Raw genomic sequence first — 21,410 nt, 5'->3', positions numbered from 1 at the left:
GACTCCAATTACATGTATGTAAGATTTTTGTAGGTCGCCCCATAAGTCCCTGAGGCTGAGTTCACGTTTTTAATCATTTTACTATCTATTTTTCTGATAGTATAATTTCTGATTTCTTTTCAAGTCCAGTGACCTCTATCATCTTCCTGTTTCTCTTAAACCTAGCCAGTGAAATTAAAACATTTTTGATATTGTATTTTTGGTTCTAGAATTTCCATTCTGTCCCCTTTTTTGCTTGTTTCTCTGCTTTTATTTCCTTTTTTTGCGTTAATTGCAAGTATATTTTCTTTTAAATACCTGAGTGTAATGACACCAGGTGCTTAAAAATCCTTGTGTCCTAACTCCTGACATCTGCATCACCTCCAGGTTGATCTCCATTGGTTGTCTTTTCACTTGAAAATGAGTGATATTTGGGGCACCTGGGTGGCTCCGTCATGTAAGCAAGCACCTGGCACTTGATATCAGCTCGGGTCTTGATCTCAGGGCCATGAGTTCAAACTCTGTGTTGGGCTCCACACGCAGTGTGGAACCTACTTAAAAAGAAAATGGGTTACATTCATTCTTCCTTTGCACGGGAGCGGGGGGGTAATTTTGGATTATGTCCTGGATACTGTGACTGTTATGGAGTGGACATTCTGGGTAGTCTTTGTTGGAGTCTGTCCTGTACATTAGTGGGTCAGAGGCCAGGCAGAGTTTATACTCAGAATTTTGGCTCCTCCTCTCTAGATTTCTCCTTTCCATGATTCACCCCACCCCCCACCTTGCCCTTCCAGTGACAGACTGGACTTTGTTTTTCGATTCTTCATGCCACTCCAACAGCAAGTTTTCTACCTATTGAGTGCTGTTCATAGTCTCACCTTGCCATCAGGTGAAGAGCTGTAAAAACAAATCACTCGCTTTTTAATGTTACCTTTTCCTAAGTGTCTACGCTTGTCCAGAACCTGCCTCCTTTTGGGTATTTTCCAGTGCTTTTGCGTCGTCGTGGTTATTTTGTATAGCTCTCTGCAGGGAAGTCGAGTCCATTCCAAGCTAGTCAGCTATGCTGCGGGCAGATGTTGACTTCCCCGTTGTATTTTGGCTACATGTGGGGCTTTCTCTTAGAGACTTTGGTGGAGAAGCAAATCCACCAACCTCAATCGCATTCTTGGTACCAAACTGCTTACACACTGAAGCTAAATCATGACTTCTCCGTGGTACTTCATTGCCGGAGCAGAGTTTATTTGTGCTGGGAGAAGAACCATATGGCTTTGGGGTTCACAAATAATTTTTCGAAATATTATAAACCCTCATCTCCTCAGGATACAGCTAGCTAGATAATAGTTCCTTGACAGGCAGCATGGGTAATGGGGGAAATGTGAGCCCAAATGGCAAATATCTTTATTCAATTACATCCCAGCTGTGTGACCCTAGACAAGTCATTTAACCTCCCTGAGCGTCCATTTCCAGATATCATGATACAACATACGCCCCAGAGCTGATAAAGGGATTAAATGAGCAAATTCATGTAAGGGTGCCCGTATACCCTGTTTTGCCTGGGATTGTCCAGGCTTACAAATTGCGGTCCCAGTTTATTGGCAAAGCCCCTTTTCACTCTCAAAAATGTTCTAGTACTTGTAAACTACTATTACCAAATCAAATCAGCCAATTCTTCTCATAGTGAGCCTCTAGCAGAATTCCTAAGGCCTCATGCCTCACTTCCCTGCCTTACTTTTTAAGAAAAGCATTGCCCAGTGAAATATGGGGTAAGTGCCTCTTGCTAGCTAGTATTGTGTTAGGTTTTGTTTTCCCCTCTCAGAACTGTATGGGCAAAGGGGGGCCTGATTTCAAAGACTCTCTGACTCAGAAATAAATTGGGCAAATCACGTGATTCATCATTCCCCTCTCCACCTCTGTGTGTACCCAGATGGAAGTAGATCAGAAGGAGAGAAAGTCAGAGATGAGTTTGGAGTGAAAAAAGTGTGTGTGTGTGTCTCTGTGTGTGTGTCTGTGTGCACCCTGGTCATGTCTTTCCCTGTGATCAGAGAGAGAGAGAGAGAGCGAGAGAGAGAGCGTGCGTGCGTGCGCATGCCCACATGCTTATGTATACCTGTAAAAGGAGAGTTTGTAGAACTCGTTCCCACCCTTGAGCCTTACAGCGTGATGCTCTGAGGTTGTGGCTGCGGCCAGGGTGGGGAGGTTGGGAGAGCTTCAGGCTCCTGGGTGATGATTCTAGTTTCCATTTCTGGCTTGTCTTGGCAGATTTATCTGAGTGAAGTCCCTCTGGGAAGGATTTTGGCTTCCATATATTTGCCTAAATCACTGAGGGAGAGAATTCCTCTTAGCAACTTGCACACCATCTTGTTTAATTTTTTTGGCCAAACTTCACTCTTTAAGGTAAGTTCTTGCCGCCGGTAACTGTCACAAGGTGGCATACAGTGACTCATCGTAATTATGAACTCTTGCTATTTTCATGATGTTCTGTTTATTTTAGAATATCCTCTCTGATTTATTCTGCAAGTCTCCTGGCACAAGCCCCGGCCCTCAGAATGAATCCCCGTCTTCTTTAATGATGTTCCACAGTGTTTAATTTTCACAGCCTCTCAGCTTTGGAAGGAACCTTAAGGATTATCTGGTGACCAAACAGAGGCCTCAAGATGTTTTCAAACCCAAAAAGAACAGCGAGTTCTCCTGCTGAAATGCCGCCTCAGCTGGCCCGAGCTTTCCTCCCAAATCTCCCCAGGACACAAAACTCCAGGCAGTTTTGTGCTCCTTCCTACCTGCACAGAGGCTTTTCTGAGGGCCCCTGTCCCTCCTATCATTAAAACAAAGAGGCAGTATGGTGTGGGGGTGATGCGCACAGATTCTGGGGCCGGACTGGCTCACATTCAAGCCAGCTATGCAGTAGTCTACCTGCGTGACCTTGGGCAGGTCATTCAGCCTCCATGGGCCTTAGTTTCCTCCTAACATAACATAGGATAATAGTAGTACCTCACTGGGCTGCCGAAGGATTAAAGGAGTTAGTACATAGAAGATGCTTAGAACATTGCCTAACACGTAATGAGCACTGTGTAAATGTGTTGCTATTATTATTTGCCTATTTTAGGGGCTCAGTCTAATGACAGGTTTATTTGTTTGGCCCACTTTGTCCCATCTCGCTGTTGGGAAGACAGCACCCGGGGCCGGCATGGAATAGTTGATGATCACTATTAACTTTATTATCTCATTTACTTATGAGAAACCTTGACTCAAAGAGAGCTATGGTCTGAATGCCATGTCCCCCAGCATTCACGTGTTCATACCCTAACCCCCAGGATGATGGTATTAGGAGGTGGAGCTTTTGGGAGAGGATGACGTCATGAGGGTGCAGCCGTCATCATGGGGGCAGTGATCTTATGCAAGAGGCTCCAGAGAGCTTGCTTGACCCTCCCACCATGTGAAGACCCAGCAGGAAAATGCCATCTAGGAGTCAGAAAGCAAGCCTTCAGCAGAACTTGACCATGTAGGCACCCTGATCTTGGACTTTCAGTCTCGACAGCTGTGACAAATAAGTTTCTGTTATTCATAAGCCACTCAGTCTGATATTTTGTTCTAACAGCTTGGATGGACTAAAACAAAGAGGCTAAGTGATTTTGCTCAAGGTCACACAGCTAGGAAGAGGCATAACTAGTAATCAAATCCAGGCTGTCTTACTCCAAAGATCAAGTATTTAAGAGATCCATACATTAACAGTGAAGTATGTTTTCATTTCCTAGAGAGGCTATCCAAAGGAATGAATTTATAACGGTCAAATATTCAGAGTTATTGAATGGAGATTGAACTGGACCAACATAAGTACACCACACACCCATATCACATACCAACTCAAATATAACACATTGTCTCCAGCTACATCTGTAGGGTGTTCTTCCTCTTGGAATTCTCTAGTGGCTCCCCTTTCTTTCCATCTAAATTCTACTTGTTCCTGTGAGTTTGCTCAAATCCCACCCAGAAAGCCTGCCTGGAGTTCATGAGCCTGTGCTTTCCTCCTCACCCACTGCTTGCATTCTTATCTTACACTTCCACCTAGTTTCCAGTCTGGTTTCCCTAAGTAGATTGTGGCATATGTCACAGGTCAGACATGTTTTATTTTCATGGATCCTAGCACAGGCCGAGGTACCCAACATGTGTTCAGTAGATACATATTTATTAAGCCTTGTTTTAAAATGGATAAAAATTGGTTAGCCCTGGGACAAGAGAGTTAATGAACAAAACCTTTAATAAAAACTAATAAAAATGCGGTTCCTAGCACTCTGACCCTTTAGGTAAGCTGGAAATTTCCCTGTTTCATCTGACATACCATTATTTTTGTCTTAATTTCTCTCCTTTCTGTAGAGGGCTTGTGTTGGTCTTATTGAATAGAAGATAAATATAGTTTGCATAGATTTCACACCTAATAAGTAATTTTTATTCACTAACACCTTCCGTCGAAGGGGATTAAAGATCTTTGCCAAAATTAGCCTACAGACGTCATGGTGCCAGATAAAGGAGTAGAAGTAGGCTGCCATCACTTTCACAACTGGAAGGGCCCTTGTAACTCAGAGCGTCCCATCTCATTTTACCAATGAGCATATTGAGAGTCAAAGAGGGGGACGGACCTCCTAGAGGTGACACAGTGTATTCCTGTGATCACGCAGTTATTATTCAGTCAGCAAATCTTTATCGAATTCTCATAAGTAAATGAGATAGTAATACTGTGTGTCTTGGGCGGTGCTGAATGCTGGGGATACAACGGTGAGCAAGAGAGATGTGGTGCCTGCCCTCATGGGAGCCAGGGGCCTGTGCCACTGATTGTTGGGAGGGGCGGTACTTAGAAGAGATGCCATCCTCTAGTTCCCTTTCCCCCAAGTCCCAAGTCTCACAGCCTTGCTTTGACGTCGTTCCCTCTAACATATTTTAGGAGAAGGACAGAGCGTTAGGGAAGTACAATATGGTGCAGGGGCTCTGGGAGCATAGACGAGGACACCCACCTTGTCTGGGAGGTCAAGAAAGGCTTAGAGAGGTGTTGGCTGAAACCCGGGGTAGAGTAGAAGCTAGGAGACGAAAGAGGGCAGGGAGAAGGATGGAGGAGTGTCTGGGGGCAGAGAAACTTCTCTAAAAGGTTCAGAGGTGAAACAGGTAAAACTTGAGCCTGGATCCAAAGAGTGGAAGAGTGAGAAATGATTTAGCGCCTTTTCCCGCGTGGCCACCATTTTGTAGGAAAGGAATATAAGACCCGAGGACAGGTTAATGAAGTCCGGGGTCTCTGTTTCCCCTCTGCTGGCATTTCCACTCCAGAAAACTGTATATCTAAATTGAGAGGGTTGTTAGATATCACCTGGTCCACTTTTCTTCCTGTTATCAGTGTAACAGAGAGGAGAAGAGACGTTCAAGAAACAAGAGGGGCTAGCACTTCATCTTTTGACTGTCAGCCAGGGCCCTTGCCACCATATTGTGCTATAGATCCACCTCTGCCTCAGGCTACCCCGGGGGAATTTCTCTGGGAAGGGAGCATTGAACCACTAGGCTGGCTTTGGATGAACACAGCCGGTCAGGAACGTGAAGTGAGGAGCTTCCTAGCAGAGCCCCAGGCTGTGTTCACCATTACCCAGTCCCCAGTGGCTTCAGGGCTCAGAACTAAGAGTACTTGGCATCCTCTGAAAGTGCCCCAGCAGGCTCTCCAAGGGATATGATCTGGGCTCACCTCCTCTAGGCTTTCTTGGCAAGTCCTCAGGGAACTTTCTCCCTGTCCCTCCTGTCTCGTACCTGCCCCTTCTCTCATCTCTTCACGCGTGCCCCAGAAGAGACATTCTCCCAGCTGCCTCGCCTCCTGATGCCGTGGCCTGTGGCTCTTTGGGCCTGTGAATGAGCAAGCTGCACATCTCAACAGCTACATTCTATTTTATTTCCTTTAGACCAACACTTATTAAGCCTCCCTGCCCTGTCATTCACTCGCTATGTGACCTTTGTCCAAGTCCTTGGGCCTCCTCAACCCTCAGTTTATCTGAAAAATGCCTATATTGTTTCAGTAAGGCCTGAAGATCGCATACATGGAAGGCACCTAACAAAGTAACTGACTCATTTTGGGTGCAAGACAAAATACTTGCCGTATGTCAGGCCATGCTGGGGACACGAGGACACAAAATGCCTATGCTCTGGCCTCAGAGTACACGGTCCCTTAGGGAGGAGATGACCGTCCTCAGGAACTTATTTCAAGCTGGATGCTTGTCACCCTGCTTCCAGACTCTGTGAAGGAGGAAACAAGGGGTGGCTTATAACTAACCCATGATGAATTTATGTCTCTTATGAGGAGGGGCCCCTTAAAAGTAAGTAAGGATGGTTAGGGGTTAGAACTAAGATATGTTGTGAAGTGTCAGGGTTCAGAGAGTTATCAAAGTTGGGAATAGTTTCACTTTGTTGCTAGTGCGGTACTGAGTAGCAGGTAACAACAAAGTACTAACAAGGCTTTTTGGACAGATATTTGGACGTATGGCTGGAATTAGTGCATTGTTCTAGCTGGGTAAAATTGAGACCTTATGTGAAGACGGAAGATGAGCTAAGTGACTTCTAAAAACTTCTTCTCAGGGGCACCCTACGAGCTCAGTCAGTAGAGTTGAGACTCTTGGTCTTGGGGTCATGAGTTTGAGCCTGATATTGGGTGCAGAGTTTACTTAAACAATGAATAAAATCTTTTAAAAATTTAAAAATAAAAATAAAAATTTCCTCTCAGCTTGCAAATTTATTTTCTCTATTTCTGCACCCAGTGCCATACATTAATAATTCTGAGTTGATTAACATGCAAGAAATTGCAAATTCAGGACCTGAACTCCTCTTCCTTGTATGTTTCCTCTACAGACCAAAAATGTCACTAAAGCATTAACCACCTTTGTTGTGAGTGCCAGCATTTCAGATACATCCATTCAAAACTTGGCTGACCCGGTGGTTATTACTCTGCAACATGTAGGAGGAAACCAGGTAAGGCAACATACCCAGTTTCATCTCGGAATCGAAAGCCCTCAGAACCCCTCCATGAATTTCCTGTTAAACGTAACTGGCTACTTAACAGATGTGATTCTAAGACTTAATGAAGACTGTTCCATTCCAGATAGCAGAGAAGTGTGGTAATTGAGGCCTTCTAGAAATAATGCCATAGCTTCAGGGGGTAACTAACTAATGGTGGGCTTCTAGCACAATGACAGATTGGCAGAGGGGACTGACTAGGGCAGGTGTATCTTTTGGTTGTCCATCGCACTACAGATATTTAATTCCATTTGCTTTTGAGTGAGGCAAGTGATTTAAAATAATTGAACATTTTTATCCTTTTGAATTGCCATGGAGAGCTTTAAAATATGTATTAATTGTCACCAAAGAATGAAAGCCATAGTCATATGGCTTAACATACGGCATGTATTACTAAATGATCAAAATTAGCTGTGGTATAAGAATGAACTACGACTCCATTCTTTGATGTTAATGTATGTCCAGTGTGAAGTCTTAATAGTTTCCTTTATTCCCGATCTAGAAGACCATATGGTACAGCATATTTTTCACAGGTCTGAATTCTAGAGGGGAAGAAGGAAGAGTGGGAGAGGGAAGTAATAAAAAACAGATACCAAATGGAACACGTTAGATGGGTAAGGTCTCTCAGTTTCAGCAGGGGCCCCGGCTCTCCAAGCGTCCACCAGTAACCGATTTCTCATTGTCTCCAGTTCCGTGGACACTGTAGGAGCTGGTGAGGCCCCAGGAGTGCTCACTAGACCTAGTGAACATGCAGCTCAACTTTGTATCCATAAGACCTGATCTCAGCTGTGACCTCTAAATTCCAAAGTTTCACAAGGAACACCTACCCCACATCAGACCTGCGCTGACCATCCACAGCCTCCTCCCGGGCCTTCCCTGGAGGCCATGGCAAATTCCAATGTTACCAAATATCGTGTGTGTGTGTGTGTGTGTGTGTGTGTACGTGTTTAGTTTTACTGTAACAAAGCATCATCTTTCCTTTCCAGTGAAACAAAAAGAAAATTTTAAAATAAACAGGAGCGAAATTGTAATAACAAACGTCAATTCCAAATATGATCTCACAGGTTCTCCTGATTCTCCCATCGAATGGCAGGGTCAAGTCATCATTAGGAGAGAATTTTATTTTTTATAAAAGTGTCATCTTCAACTGCAAGGATGTCCATTAGACATCACAAGTAAACATGCCGGAGGGAAAGCCATGTTGTCAGAACGCCCACTTCACCCACCCAGACATCTCAAACCCACCCTTTGCTGACCTATTTTTTAAATGTTTATTTATTTAATTTTGAGAGAGAGAGAGAATGTGAGCAGGGAAGGGGCAAAGAGAAAGGGAGAGAGAGAGTCCCAGGTAGGCTCTGTGCTGTCAGTGCAGAGCTTAGTGCAGAGCTCGATCTCGCAAACCATGAGATCACGACCTCAGCCGAAATCAAGAGTCGGATGCTTAACTGACTGAGCCAGCCAGACACCCCTGGTGACCTTCTATAACCTCGTTTTTTAAAGGTTTTTTTTTGTTTGTTTTTTTAAACAAGAGAAGGTGGACAGGTACATGTTGGTAAATGCTCACTGTTCATATTCACATAGGAACACTCTAATCTCAGAGCCCAATATACAGAGAAAAGAGGGGAAAAGTTAGAATTATAAGTCCTCCTACACAGGGGCCTAGCACCCTCCAGCCTCCAGCAGAGCTGGGGAGGCAGAAAGTTTTTCTATTTTCCTACAGAGCACAGTGGTGTTGACTCCATCAAGTTTTTGTTGAGATGGGAAGGGATAAAATATAATTTGGAACAGAAAAGGCTAGAGATTATTTTTCCACTGTATTATGCTCAAGGAATTCCTCCCCACACACACAAATAAGTTAAGAACCATTATATGAAAGGGGAGAAGAGACACTTCAAAAAACAGGACGAATGAGCACAAGAGGACGGGAAAAAAAGACCGCAACTTGCTCCCAGGAACTGTAGGAAATTTCAAAAGAAAGGTTGGAATCCATCCGTGTTCCATTAGTCAGCTTTTCCTTCCTCCTCATCCTCTCCTTACTCCCCAACATTGTCATCTTTATCTTCCTCACCTTCATCCTCATGTCCTTCATCAATATCTTCCAGTCCTTCTTCTTTTTCATCATAATCTTCCTCTCATCCTCCTTCTTCATCATCCATATCGGGAACCAAATAGTGCTGTCACGGATTTGGCCAAATATTGTCTTTGATGACCCGTCCCAACTCATCTGCATCTGTGTCAGAATGGTCAGTTAACCAGGTGAAGAAGCTCTCTGATTCCTCACACTGTCGCTTCTTACTGGCTCTATTCTGTGTTTGACTCAAATGTTTCGTCAGATCCTTTCTGGATTTCCATTTGATTTCAGTGGACTTGGAAGATGGATCCCCATTCTTGTTCAGGTGAAATTCTGTGGAAAGAACTTTATTTTTGAAGTAAGGGTTTTCATCACAGTAAATATCTATTTTGTAACCTGATTTGATATCTTCAAATTCTGTCGCTTCAACTCTTGTCAGATAATGCAGCACCTCTTCTGGGGCACCTGGGGGGCTCAGTCAGTTAAGGATCTCACTCTTGATCTCAACACAGGTCTTGATCTTTGTGTTGTGAATTCAAGCCCCATGCTGGGTGTGAAGCCTACTTTAAAAAATATTTTTTAATGTATGTTTATTTTTGAGAGAGAGAGAGACAGAGCAGGAGTGGGGGAGGGGCAGAGAGAGAGGGAGACACAGAATCTGAAGGGGGCTCCAGGCTCTGAGCTGTCAGCACAGAGCCCGATGCGGGGCTCGAACTCACGAACCGAGAGATCATGACCTGAGCTGAAGTCGGATGTTCAACCGCTGGAGCCACCCAGGCGCCCCCCCAAAAATTTTTTTTAATGTTTTATTTATTTCTAGGAGAGAGAGAGAGAGAGACAGCATGAGCAGGGGAGGGTCAGAGAGAGAGGGAGTCACAGACTGAAACAGGCTCCAGGCTCTGAGCTGGCAGTCAGCAAGAGCCCGACGCGGGGCTCGAACCCGCGAACCGCGAGATCATGACCTAAGCGAAAGTCGGACGCTGAACCGACTAAGCCACCCAGGCGCCCCCCAAAATTTTTCAAAGCAATGCAAGACCTCTTCATCCCCCTCCCCAGGCAGTGCAGACACTGTGGATGGTTGAGAAATGCCGTCACCCCCAAATTTAGGATTTTGGCGATCAATTCCGACCTCTTCTGAAAAAATGGTCGGCAGGATTTGTTATATTCCAGTTGTACTTTCAAAACCTCCTCACTGGCTTGTTCAGAAGTCTATTTCATTTTGTACTTCATCAGTATGTTCAGCTCCTTGCTGCTCTTTTTCTCCCTCTGACAAGTGTTGAGAGGTTGGTGTCTCCTCCAGCTTAGAGGCAGGAGGCAGTATCTTTTTCTTCCCTTGAGGCAGGAGTGAAGACTGGCTTTGGGAGCTATGCTGTGAGGAAAGTCCATGAAACAAGGGCAGATGCACCTCTGGAAGAAGCTCTTATTACTCCTATTTACCAAATACTTTAAAGGACACATATCAGACCATCATGCAGTAACATGCTGCATTCTCACTTGTAAACCCCAAGTCACCAGGGCTTAGTCTTAACACCAACTTGCAAAGGGTCCAAGTGTATGTGTGTGTCTCTACTGTTCGAAAAAACGTGGAGAAGAAAACACTCGTGTATAGTTGTCATTGTGTGGTAAATACCACAAGGAAAGGTGTTTACCTCTGATTTGTCTTTTTTTCTAGAATTATGATCAAGTTCATTGTGCCTTTTGGGACTTTGCGAGTAACAGTAAGTATTTTTCTTAGCAAGCTTTGTCTCTGGCTCTCAATGAGACTTAGCCCCTGACCATTTTCCTAGTTGGCAGTTGGATGAGAGGGAGTCATACCGTCTTACCAGACTCTACATAGAACTCTGACTGACCAAGATACGAATATGAGTTTTATATCTAGTTAGGGCATGGGAGGTTAAAAAAAAAAAAAAAAGCCCTTTCCTTTTGATAAGAGACTTATTTGGGGGATTAGAAAAATCATACAGCTCAGGAATAAGGAAAATTGGAAGACCCAATGCACAGTAGCCTTGAGCTGTTTGAAGCAAGTTGACAAACGAACACCTAGCTTTTCATCTGTGTTTTCCCATGGAAATTGGCAATATCTACTATCTTCTTTTTTCCCCTCATCTCTTCTAGACTGACTGTGTGACCTTGGGTAGTCCATTGGGTTTCTTGGGGCCCCAATCTTTTTGTCTTTTCATTGAAGGGATAAGACTTCCTGGTTGGCCTCAAAGGGCCCTTCCTGCTTGGCTGGGTATGAGTCGTTGGGGACAGTAAGAGAAGGAGTCGGGCACAGGGATTGCAAAAGGGGCTCCTCCTAGGCTTGCCTTCTGCATTGGAATCACCAGGGATATCACCAAATCTCCAAGTATTCCCATCCAGACTCCATTTCCCCTGGAATGCCAGGAACGACTATGTGCCCCTCTGCCTGGGAGCTTTTCCCTTTTCAGTCTCCTTGAAATTCTGGGAGAAAAAGGAAGTTCCCTTCCTGTTTGACTCCCTGGGATGTGGGACTACCAATCCCTTCCTACAACAGAGATGGCTTGTCCTTTCTTGGTCTTCTCCAAGTCTCCCGGGATAAGAGTCTTGTAAAATGATGAGCCTTGACCCCCACAGCCTCGGTAATTTAGTCTGCATGCCCATCAATGCCAGTTGTCAGACTCCTCCCAGGTCACCCTTTGCCCCCCCAGCCTCTGTCTATGGCTCCAGAGTCTCTAGAATCTATTGAGTTATCCTGGATGGACAAATTTTAATGACACTTAGCTGCCTATTTTATGATAACCTCTCGGGTCTAGTGCTACGCTGGAGGTCTTACTCTAGATCTGGGCTAGTATCAGAGATCTACAGGTTATGGAGGTGTAAGGATTAGTTTTAAGACCCTACATAAGCCCAGGAGGGAGAAACTAGGCAAGTGTCGAGGAAACCAGAGCTCTAATTGGCCCTAAGGAGCGACAGACCATGACCTGGCTTGAACTGGTTGTTTCGGATGACTATTCTGGGGCCACCAAGCAGGCCAAAATGTCGGCCTATATTCCATAGCTCATGTCCTTCATAACATTCTAGATCTACCTGTTTCCTATTTGTGTTACCTAAGAAATCAGTTCTTACTCTGTCACTCCAACATGGTGGCAGGACTGCTGTTCATGATTAGAGTCTGCCCTAACCTCTAGCAGGAATCTGTAGAAGTTTCTGTGCCAGAACAGGAAGTGAGAGCCAAACAGGGTACACCACGCATGAAGTTCCCAAAAAGCCAATTTCACCTATTAGACTTAATTTAATTTCAATGTTCAACTATACCTCTCTCTTATTCCCTTAACAAAGAATACTAATTATAACACACGCTCGGAAGGTATCTATAATGAAAAGTTAAACATTACTGAGAAAAACAAAATTGCTTTGAAATTCCCTTCTGTCTCCCACAGATGGGCAAGGTGGATGGAATTCGTCAGGCTGTAAAGTAAAGGAAACAAACGTAAATCACACAATCTGTCAGTGTGACCACCTCACCCATTTTGGAGTCTTAATGGTGAGTTGTGTCTTAATCACTCCTTGATAGAATTTAGACAACTTTTATTAGATTACAGACCAGAAATATATGTGGGAACTGTTACAGAACAGTGGCATGCAAGTGGGAAAAAGCCCCCTCTTTGTCCGTCCCAAGTAAAGCAGATTGAAATAAATATTTATTTTTTCTCCTTGTAAAAGTAATGTCTGCTTGTCAAAATTCAAACATGACAGGAAGGTCCCTGTAATCCTCCATCCCAGGAGATCACCACCTTTTTTTAAAGTTTATTTATTTATTTTTGAGAGGGGGGAGGAGCAACGGAGGGGGAGACAGAGAGGGAGAGAGAGAGAGAGAAATGAGTCCCAAGCAGGCTGTGCACTGTCAGCATGGAGTCGGACATGGGGCTTGATCTCCTGACTGTGAGATCATGACTTGAACTAAAAACAAGAGTCAGATGCTTAAAAACTGACTGAGCCCCCTAGATGCCCCAAGATCACCACCTTTAACACCTTTATATACATTCTTTGACATTCCTTTCCTATGTGTATATTAATGTATGTTTTTATTTTATAAAAACGGGATCAAATTATTCAGATTATTATTGCACTAACAATACAATGGGACACCTTTCAGGCAAATACATACCTGTCTACTTCAGTTTTCAAAATACCTTTATAGGATTTTCTCGTGTGGATTTGACACACTGAATTTAACCAGTCCCCAGTAGATAGGCATTTTAGCTGTTGTTGTTTTTCTCCATCATGAGCAATGCTGTAAGACACATTTTTACTCATTTATCTTCTAACACTGGTGTAACTATTTCTGTAGGATAAATTGATGGAAGTAGAATAGCTGGGCCAAAGGGCATTGTCATTAAAATTTTTAATTGTCAGACTGCAGTGTAGGAAAGATATATTTTTTTAAATACTTGCGATACTGAACCGAACAAGAGCTATCTGATCAATTCGCATATTCAGGCTTACAGCCTCAGAGTCATCATTAGTTAGTTAACCTTTCAATCTCTTTAGTTCTCCATGGCCGTCCCTAACACCAGGACTTGCTGAGTTTCTGTTCAAAATGGCTCTCAAAGGGGGTCCTGGCTGGCTCGGTTGGAAAAGTATGCTACTCTTGATCTCAGGGTTAGGAGTTTGAGTCCCATGTGGAGCATAGATTTTACTTAAAAAAAAAAAAAAGAGACACAGAGAGAGAGAGAAAGGAAGATAATGGCTCTCAAATGTGTTCCTTCTTCTCTACCCCTTTCTGAGTACTTTCTTCGTTTTCTTAACTTACTTTAATATATATACATATATTACATGGTGTTATCTGAATGTGTTGTGTGTGACTTGTTTCTCCTACTAATGGTAAGCCCCTTGAGGGCCAAGTGTCTATCTTATATTTCTTTTCTTTTTTAACCATGTTTATTCAACAAAGGAGAGGTGCTCCATTGATACATACTGAATTGTAAGAATTGTGTTTAGTTCTCTCCAAGTTGGTTAGAACACTACAGTAGGGGTCAAAAGACCAGGGCTCACATTCCAGCTCGGTCACTGACTACCTACCTGATCTTGATCAGCTTAGTTATGCGTCTGGACCTTAGATTTGTCTTCTAAAATGTGAAAGGTTGGAGTAGACTGAGATTTCTTAACCTTGGCACTATTGATATTCTGAACCAAATAATTCTGTGTTGCGGACCGTTCTTGCATTGTAGGATATTTAACACCATCCCTGGCCTCTGCCCACTAGATGCCAGTAGCACCTTCCCCGGTTGTGGCAACCAAAAATGTTGCCAATGTCCCTGGGAGAAAGGCAACATCGCTTCCGGTTGAGAACTTCCAGGCTGGACCAGTGCTTCTTAATCTTTAATTTATGATTCCTTACTCTCTAGAACTATCTGAGGAAAACTGTGGACCTTGTGTCCAGAACAATGCACACATATATTCCTATGATTTTGCATGCCATTTCCGGTCTTTGATGGTCCTCAGGTTAAGAAGTTTCTGGATTCTGTGATCTCTAAGACCCACTTTGTCTCCTAATTTTATGAAAGTTATTTAAGGCCTAAGGAAAAGGAACATTTTTTTTAAAGTTCTGTATAGTGTTTTAGGACTCTTAGTTCAAATAATGATTCACTCTGCACCCCAAATTCACATCTATTTGGTTATATTTTAAGTGTGGAACATGTTAATGACAATAAAACCAAGGACTAAATGTTCTTCCAGTGCCGTTGATGGCTCTCCATGACCTGTACAAAGTCAGTTGCACTAGCCATACTCAATAAACAACATAGTCTTATAGTATATCCATCCATAGTCTCTGGTTTTAATAGAGCTATAGCAGAGATGCTACATATCCTGAGAACCTCCTGCTAGTGATCCCTGGAAGCCTTTTACCATAAACTTGCTCTGGAAAATGTATAAAATACAACATATTGCATTTCCTAGGATTTATCCAGATCTGCAGTGGATGCAGTGAACGAACAGGTATTAGTGCTTATAACATACATCGGATGTGGAATCTCCTCCATCTTCCTGGGAATTGCAATGGTGACATACATAGCTTTTCAGTAAGTTGATAAAGTCTTGCTCTGAGTAAGTTTAATTTGGTTTGATGGATGCTTTTGTTATTGGAACAATGTTAATTTCATAAAATGTTCCTATTCATCACAATAAGAAGAGGTCAAATCCATTAGATTATGAAGTAGGTAGATGAAAAAAACAACAACAACCCAGGCTCCTCTAAAAAGAGAGAGAGAGAGATTGTAATAGGATTTTTTAAAGCAATACAAAAACACTAAGCATAAAAGAAAAAGCTGATAAATTGGACCTCATTGAATTTAAGAACTTCTTTTATCAAAAGGCACCAATAAGATAGTGAAAAGGCAAACCACAAATTGGGAGAAGATATTTGCAATGCATATGTCTGACAAAGGACTTTTTTGCAGAATGCATATGAGTGTATGTATGTATATATACATGTGTATGTGTATGTGTATATAAATGTATATATACACATACACACATATTCCTACAAATGAAAAAGATGGAAAATACAATTAAAAGTAGGCAAAGGACTTGAGCAGGCACCTTACAAAAGAGGATATCCAGGTCTACCCCTAACCCTTACTCAAATGGCTAATAACCATATGACTAGGTTCTCAACATCATTACTCATCAGTGAAATCCTTTTTAAAAAATTGTTAATGTTTTATGTATTTTTGAGAGCGAGATAGAGACAGCGTGAGCAGGGGAGGGGCAGAGAGAGAGGGAGATGCAGAATTAGAAGCAGGCTCCAGGCTCTGAGCTAGCTGTCAGCACAGAGCCCGATGCAGGGCTCGAACCCACGAACCGTCAGATCATGACCTGAGCCGAAGTTGGACGCTTAACCGACTGAGCCACCCAGGCGCCCCTCATCAGTGAAATCTTAATTAAAACCACAGTTATATTTCTATGTACCTCCCAGAATGGCTAAAGTTAAAATACTGACAAAAGCAAGTGCCAAAAAGGGTGTGGAACAACTGGAACTCTTTTAAAAAGTTGTTTTTCATGTTTATTTACTTTGAGAGGGTGAGACAGAGTGAGAGAGAAAGAGAGGGCGCGTGCACAAACTGGGAAGGGGCAGAGAAAGAGGGAAAGAGAGAATTCCAAGCAGGCTCCGCACTCTTCAGTGCAGAGCCCGATGCGAGGCTCCATCCCACGAACTGTGAAATCATGACTTGAGCCAAAATCGGGAGTTGGACTTCTCCAACTGAGCCACCCAGGCACCCATCATCTGATGGGAATGCAAAATGGCACAGATGCTTTAAAAAATTCTTTGGCAATACCTACTGGAGATGAATATGTATCTAGCTGTTGACCCAGACATTTCACTGTTAGAGAGACATGAGTACATGTGTCCACCAAAAGATATACACAAGACTGTTCACAGCAGCTTCATAGTGGCCCCAAGTTGGAAACAACCCCAGTGTGCATTAGCAGTTGACTGGATGAATAAATCGTGGTATACTTATAAAATGGGATGCTTCACAGGAGTACAAAAAGAAGGAACTGCTTCTGCACAGTACAACATAATATCTAAATCTCACAGACGGAGAGTTGAGCAAAAAGGAAGCGCAGAAAAAAGAGAGAGCATACTGCATAGTTCCATTTATAGGAAGTACTAAGTAGAGGCCAAACTAAATCTGTGGGGACAAGAACTAAAATACTGGTTACTTCTACTGTATGTGCGTGGCGGGGGGGGGGGGTATTGAATGTGAGAAGGAATGAAGGGGCCTTCTAACATTTGAAAATATTCTACCTCTAGAGAAGCTGTTTGCAAATGACATACCTGATAAAGGGTTAGTATCTAAAATATGGAAAAATCTGGGGCACTGTCTGGCTCAGTCAGAAGAGTGTGTGACTCTTGATCTCAGGGTCATGAGTTCGAGCCTCACATTGGGTGTAGAGATTACTAAAAACAAATAAGCTTTAAAAAAAAAGTGTACAATACAGTGGTTCAAAACATATATAAGAAAACTGATACAACCAAATACCCAAAAAAACAAATAATTCAATTAAAAATGGGCAGAGGACATGATCAGACATTTCTCGAAAGAAGACATCCAGACGGCCACTAGATACAGAAAAGGAGGCACATCACTCATCATCAGGGAAATACAAACCAAAACTACAATGCGATGTCACCTCACATCTGTCAGCGTGGCTAAAATGAACAACACAAGAAATAACAAGGAGATCAAGCCTTGAGTCTGCTAAAGGAGTGATGACAGAATGGTAGTATTCCAGAAACTCCTCTCTTCCTTGTCCCCAAGAGAAAAAGACAAGGAAAAAGTGAAAGAAACAAAAAAAGAAAGAAAGAAAAGAAAAGGGAGCTGCTCAGCTGAGAGAGGTTAGTAGTATTCCTGTTAGTGAAGGTCAAGGTATTTAGGATACTTGGACTCTACCTGGAAAGAGGGCAGGGAGCTCAGAAATGCAGTATGTGTAAGGTAAAACGAGCAAGTTCAACAGGCCCTTCTTTTGTTCTTTCGCTTATTCAGCAGCTCGGGTGTGGCGATGCTTGATTAAAACCAGAGACCCTGCCTAACCAAACACTGTGACTGTTCTTTTAGCAACCTTCGGAAAGATCATCCTTCCAAAATCCTGATCAACCTGTGCGCAGCACTGCTGATGCTGAACCTGGCATTTCTGGTCAATTCCTGGTCCGCGTCATTTCAGAACGCGGGGCTGTGTGTCACAGCTGCAGTGGCACTCCATTACTTCCTGCTCGTTTCTTTGACTTGGATGGGCCTGGAGGGGGTCCACATGTATGTCTCTCTGGTCCGAGTCTTCAACATCTACGTCCCCAATTATATCCTTAAATTTTGTCTAGTCGGTTGGGGTAAGTATATCTGCCATTGGCCTTGATGTCTTTAAGCCTTGTGTGTATGTCTAATTCCAGCTTCAGCAGACAAATCCTTCAAGACCAAATTCTGGTATTAGCATCAGTAAGGGATTAAGGATTGGCTCACTGGTGTTTGGGTGTGCATCTCCCCTTCTGCCTGTATTGCTCTATAAATTCAACTTAAAATGTTTTTAAGTTTATTTGTTTTGAGAGAAAGGGAGAGAGAGAGAGAGAGAGGGAGGGAGGGAGAGAGAGGGAGGGAGAGAGAGAATCCCAAGCAGGCTCTGCACAGTCAGTGACAGCCCCATGCGGGGCTTGAACCCACAAACCGTGAGATCATGACCAAGACCAAAAAGTCAGATGTGTAACCGACTGAGCCCCCCAGGCGCCCCTGAATTCAACCTTTCACCTCTATGGTGGAGAATTGGTCCACAGATATTTAGCGAGCGCCTGCTGGTGTACTCGGCTAAATGCAAGATCTGATGTGGTGAACCTGTCAGATTTTATCCTTCCCTCTACAGAAGCTAAAACCCAACAAATAATTACTGATGTAACAGTCAACGCTTACTTGTATGGTACTCCTTATGTAGGTGGCGCTTACATGTGCCAGACGCTGTTGTAAGTGTTTTTGCAAACTTATTTAGTGCTCATTATATCTCCATGAGAAAGATCTCATCATTATAACCACTTACTGGTGAGGACACTGAGGCAGAGACATTAGGTAATTTGCCAAACTGCACACAGCTAGTAAGTGGCAGAACTGGGATCTGAAGCAGAGATCTGGCTCTAGGTTGGACATGTAACCTCTGTGCTGCTGTGGAAGGGACAGGGAAAGCACTTGCCACGTGGGGAGGGGTGCGGGGCCAGGCACGCCCTGATTCCCCCTAAACGTCATGGCGGTCACTGTCACTGCTCCCCTCTGGAAGAAGCCAGGAACGGAACCCGGCATGGATATTTCCTAATTTAAATGCTATTTAATTGGTTTGCCGACCCGTATTTCTGACACGGTCAGCCCAACTCCCCTCCCTTCCCTTTGCCCATTCAAACCAGAGTTTGACTTCAGAGAATGTTGGAGACACAGAAGATGTGTATTAAGTGGGATCCGAGGGAGGATAGATTTTATCTTCCACCGCCTTTGCAAAGACAATAGCTTCCCAATTAGCTACTCATCCTTTTAATGAGCTCATTAACATAGCACACACTTTCATTGGCTACACAGTTGGTGCTATTATCCATGCTAATGTCGGGGAGCGGAGACGGGCAAATATTAAGCAAAGCGTAACCTACGATTGTTTCAGTACATGTTGGAATTCATCAGGAACACGGAGCTGAAAGCAGTCAGTACACTCCTCCTGGGCCTGGAAGTCTTCATCTCAAGTTAACCAAGAGATTGAAAAAGTGATATGGAAGAGGCTTCATGGATAATCCTCCATGCAGATAACCCACAGATGGCTAACAGTAACGGGCTTGTCCGTAACACTGGGTCCCGCTTTTCATCTCTCGCGTCGCCGTCCTCAGCTTCCTTTTCAGCCCCTTCCTCCTTCACTTGCTCCTTAAGCATTGCTCTCCAGAGCTCACTTTTCTCTCCCATCTTCTTGGTCCACACGCACTTGCTGGTGCACCAGGAGAGGCAGGAAAGTCTACGACTTGGTACTTGGAGGCAGGATCAACTTAGGGAGTGTCAAGCACGCACCCCACAGCCTGACTGTCGTGACCGGTCAAGGTGCAAGAAGCCGCTTCGCGGTTCAGTGGATCACTTACATAGAGGGTGAACGGAAGAGGGGCGCCTGGGTGGCTCAGTCGGTTAAGCGTCCGACTTCAGCTCAGGTTATGATCTCATGGTTCGTGGGTTCGAGCCCCGCGTCGGGCTCTGTACTGACAGCTAGCTCAGAGCCTGGAGCCTGTTTCAGATTCTGTGTCTCCCTCTCTCTCTGACCCTCCCCCTGCTCATGCTGCCTTTATCTCGCTCTCAAAAAATAAATAAAATAGGGGCGCCTGGGTGGCTTAGTCGGTTCAGCGTCCGGCTTTCGCTTAGGTCATGATCTCGCAGTTCGTGGGTTCGGGCCCCGCGTCGGGCTCTGTGCTGACTGCCAGCTCAGAGCCTGGAGCATGTTTCAGTCTGTGATTCCCTCTCTCTCTGACCCTCCCCTGCTCATGCTGTCTCTCTCTCTCCTAGATATAAATAAAACATTAAAAAATAATAATAATAATATAAATAAAATATTTGGAAAAAAAAAGAGGGTGAACGGAAGAGTAGCTAAGGGTGCTGGCTCCCAAGGCCTTGTCCCACACACTGTAAAAGAATGACAAAAGGGAACAGATGGCTACTGTCGCTGAAGAGGCTGCTTGGGGCTGAAGCTATGCGGTTCTATATCCTGCAGCTCTGTTCTGTGGGGCGGGGTGCAAAGCCCCACACCTCATCTGAACCTGGGACGAACGACAAACTGGCCCGTGACAGCCCCCGCCCAGGAGATGGAGAGGCGAGTCGGGGATGGCCTCAGAGCACCTCCTCCGCTCAGGCCTGCTGTCTTCTCCAAGTCGTGCGGGCTTACAGGGTGCCGCGCAGATCCTGATCCGCTGCTGGCCAAGCCATTGGCCTGCTCTGCAACCTGTTGAAAAGGTTTTACTCCTGTATTGAAATCCCTGCCCAAGGCAGTAGACCGGTCCCCATTTTTAAATAACCAGTCGGGATCTCTTTGTTCATTAATCGATAATTTATTAATTTGTTAATTACCAAAGGGTAAGCACAGCTTGGGGAGCATCTCACAACTTCCATTGTACATGCGAGACCTCCCTCCGTCCCTCCTTTCTGGCCCCTAACAGATTAAAACAATTTTTTTTAATTGCAGTATAGTGGCCACTCAATGTCACGTGGGTTTCAGGTGTTCAACATAGTGACCGGTGGTCTATGCATTATGCCCTGCTGACCGCAGGTGTATCTGCCGCCTGTCACAGTACAGCACGATTGTGGTGTCATTCACTACGTCCCCTAAGCTGTGCCTTCCATCCCTGTGACTTATTTGTTCCATAACTAGAAGCCTGTCCCTCCTATTCTCCTTCCCCCGTGTTGCCCCTCCCCCAACGTCTCCCCCCTGGAAACCATTAGCTTGTTCTTTGTATTTATGGGTCTGTTCCTGTGGGGTTTCCCCCCCAATAGGTATTTTTGTAAATATCTGCATCATTCTAGGCACTGTGCTAAGTGTGTGATAGGCAGCTCAAAAGGGACTGTCCCAGGTTCCTCAAAAAATTAAAAATAGAACTACCCTACAACCCAGCAATTGCACTACTAGGTATTTATCCAAGGGACACAGGTGTGCTGTTTCAAAGGGACACATGCATCCCAGTGTTTATAGCAGCACTATTGACAATAGCCAAAGTATGGAAAGAGCCCCGATGTCCATCGATGGATGAATGGATAAAGAAGGTGTGGTATATATACATAGTGGAGTATTACTCAGGACTCAAAAA

At 44.1% G+C, this 21,410-nt stretch overlaps 1 protein-coding gene and 1 pseudogene across 1 annotated transcript in view; one reads left to right on the top strand and one right to left on the bottom strand.

The window, feature by feature from the left end:
* Window positions 1-21,410, top strand: part of ADGRG4 (adhesion G protein-coupled receptor G4) — an 88,305-nt gene that overhangs the window by 53,572 nt on the left and 13,323 nt on the right. The window contains exons 13-18 of the mRNA XM_039217135.1: window positions 2,239-2,373; window positions 6,850-6,969; window positions 10,758-10,803; window positions 12,487-12,590; window positions 15,008-15,129; window positions 17,671-17,939. Coding sequence (XP_039073066.1) covers window positions 2,239-2,373; window positions 6,850-6,969; window positions 10,758-10,803; window positions 12,487-12,590; window positions 15,008-15,129; window positions 17,671-17,939 — 796 coding nt within the window. The remainder of the gene's footprint in view (window positions 1-2,238; window positions 2,374-6,849; window positions 6,970-10,757; window positions 10,804-12,486; window positions 12,591-15,007; window positions 15,130-17,670; window positions 17,940-21,410) is intronic.
* Window positions 9,015-10,471, bottom strand: LOC120220145 (annotated as a pseudogene).

This window comes from Hyaena hyaena, unplaced genomic scaffold (genome assembly GCF_003009895.1).
Source record: "Hyaena hyaena isolate Hyena2069 unplaced genomic scaffold, ASM300989v1 scaffold_669, whole genome shotgun sequence".
NCBI lineage: Eukaryota > Metazoa > Chordata > Mammalia > Carnivora > Hyaenidae > Hyaena > Hyaena hyaena.
The sequence above is the reverse complement of the archived record's forward strand: the minus strand, read 5'-3'. Positions and strand labels throughout refer to the sequence as shown.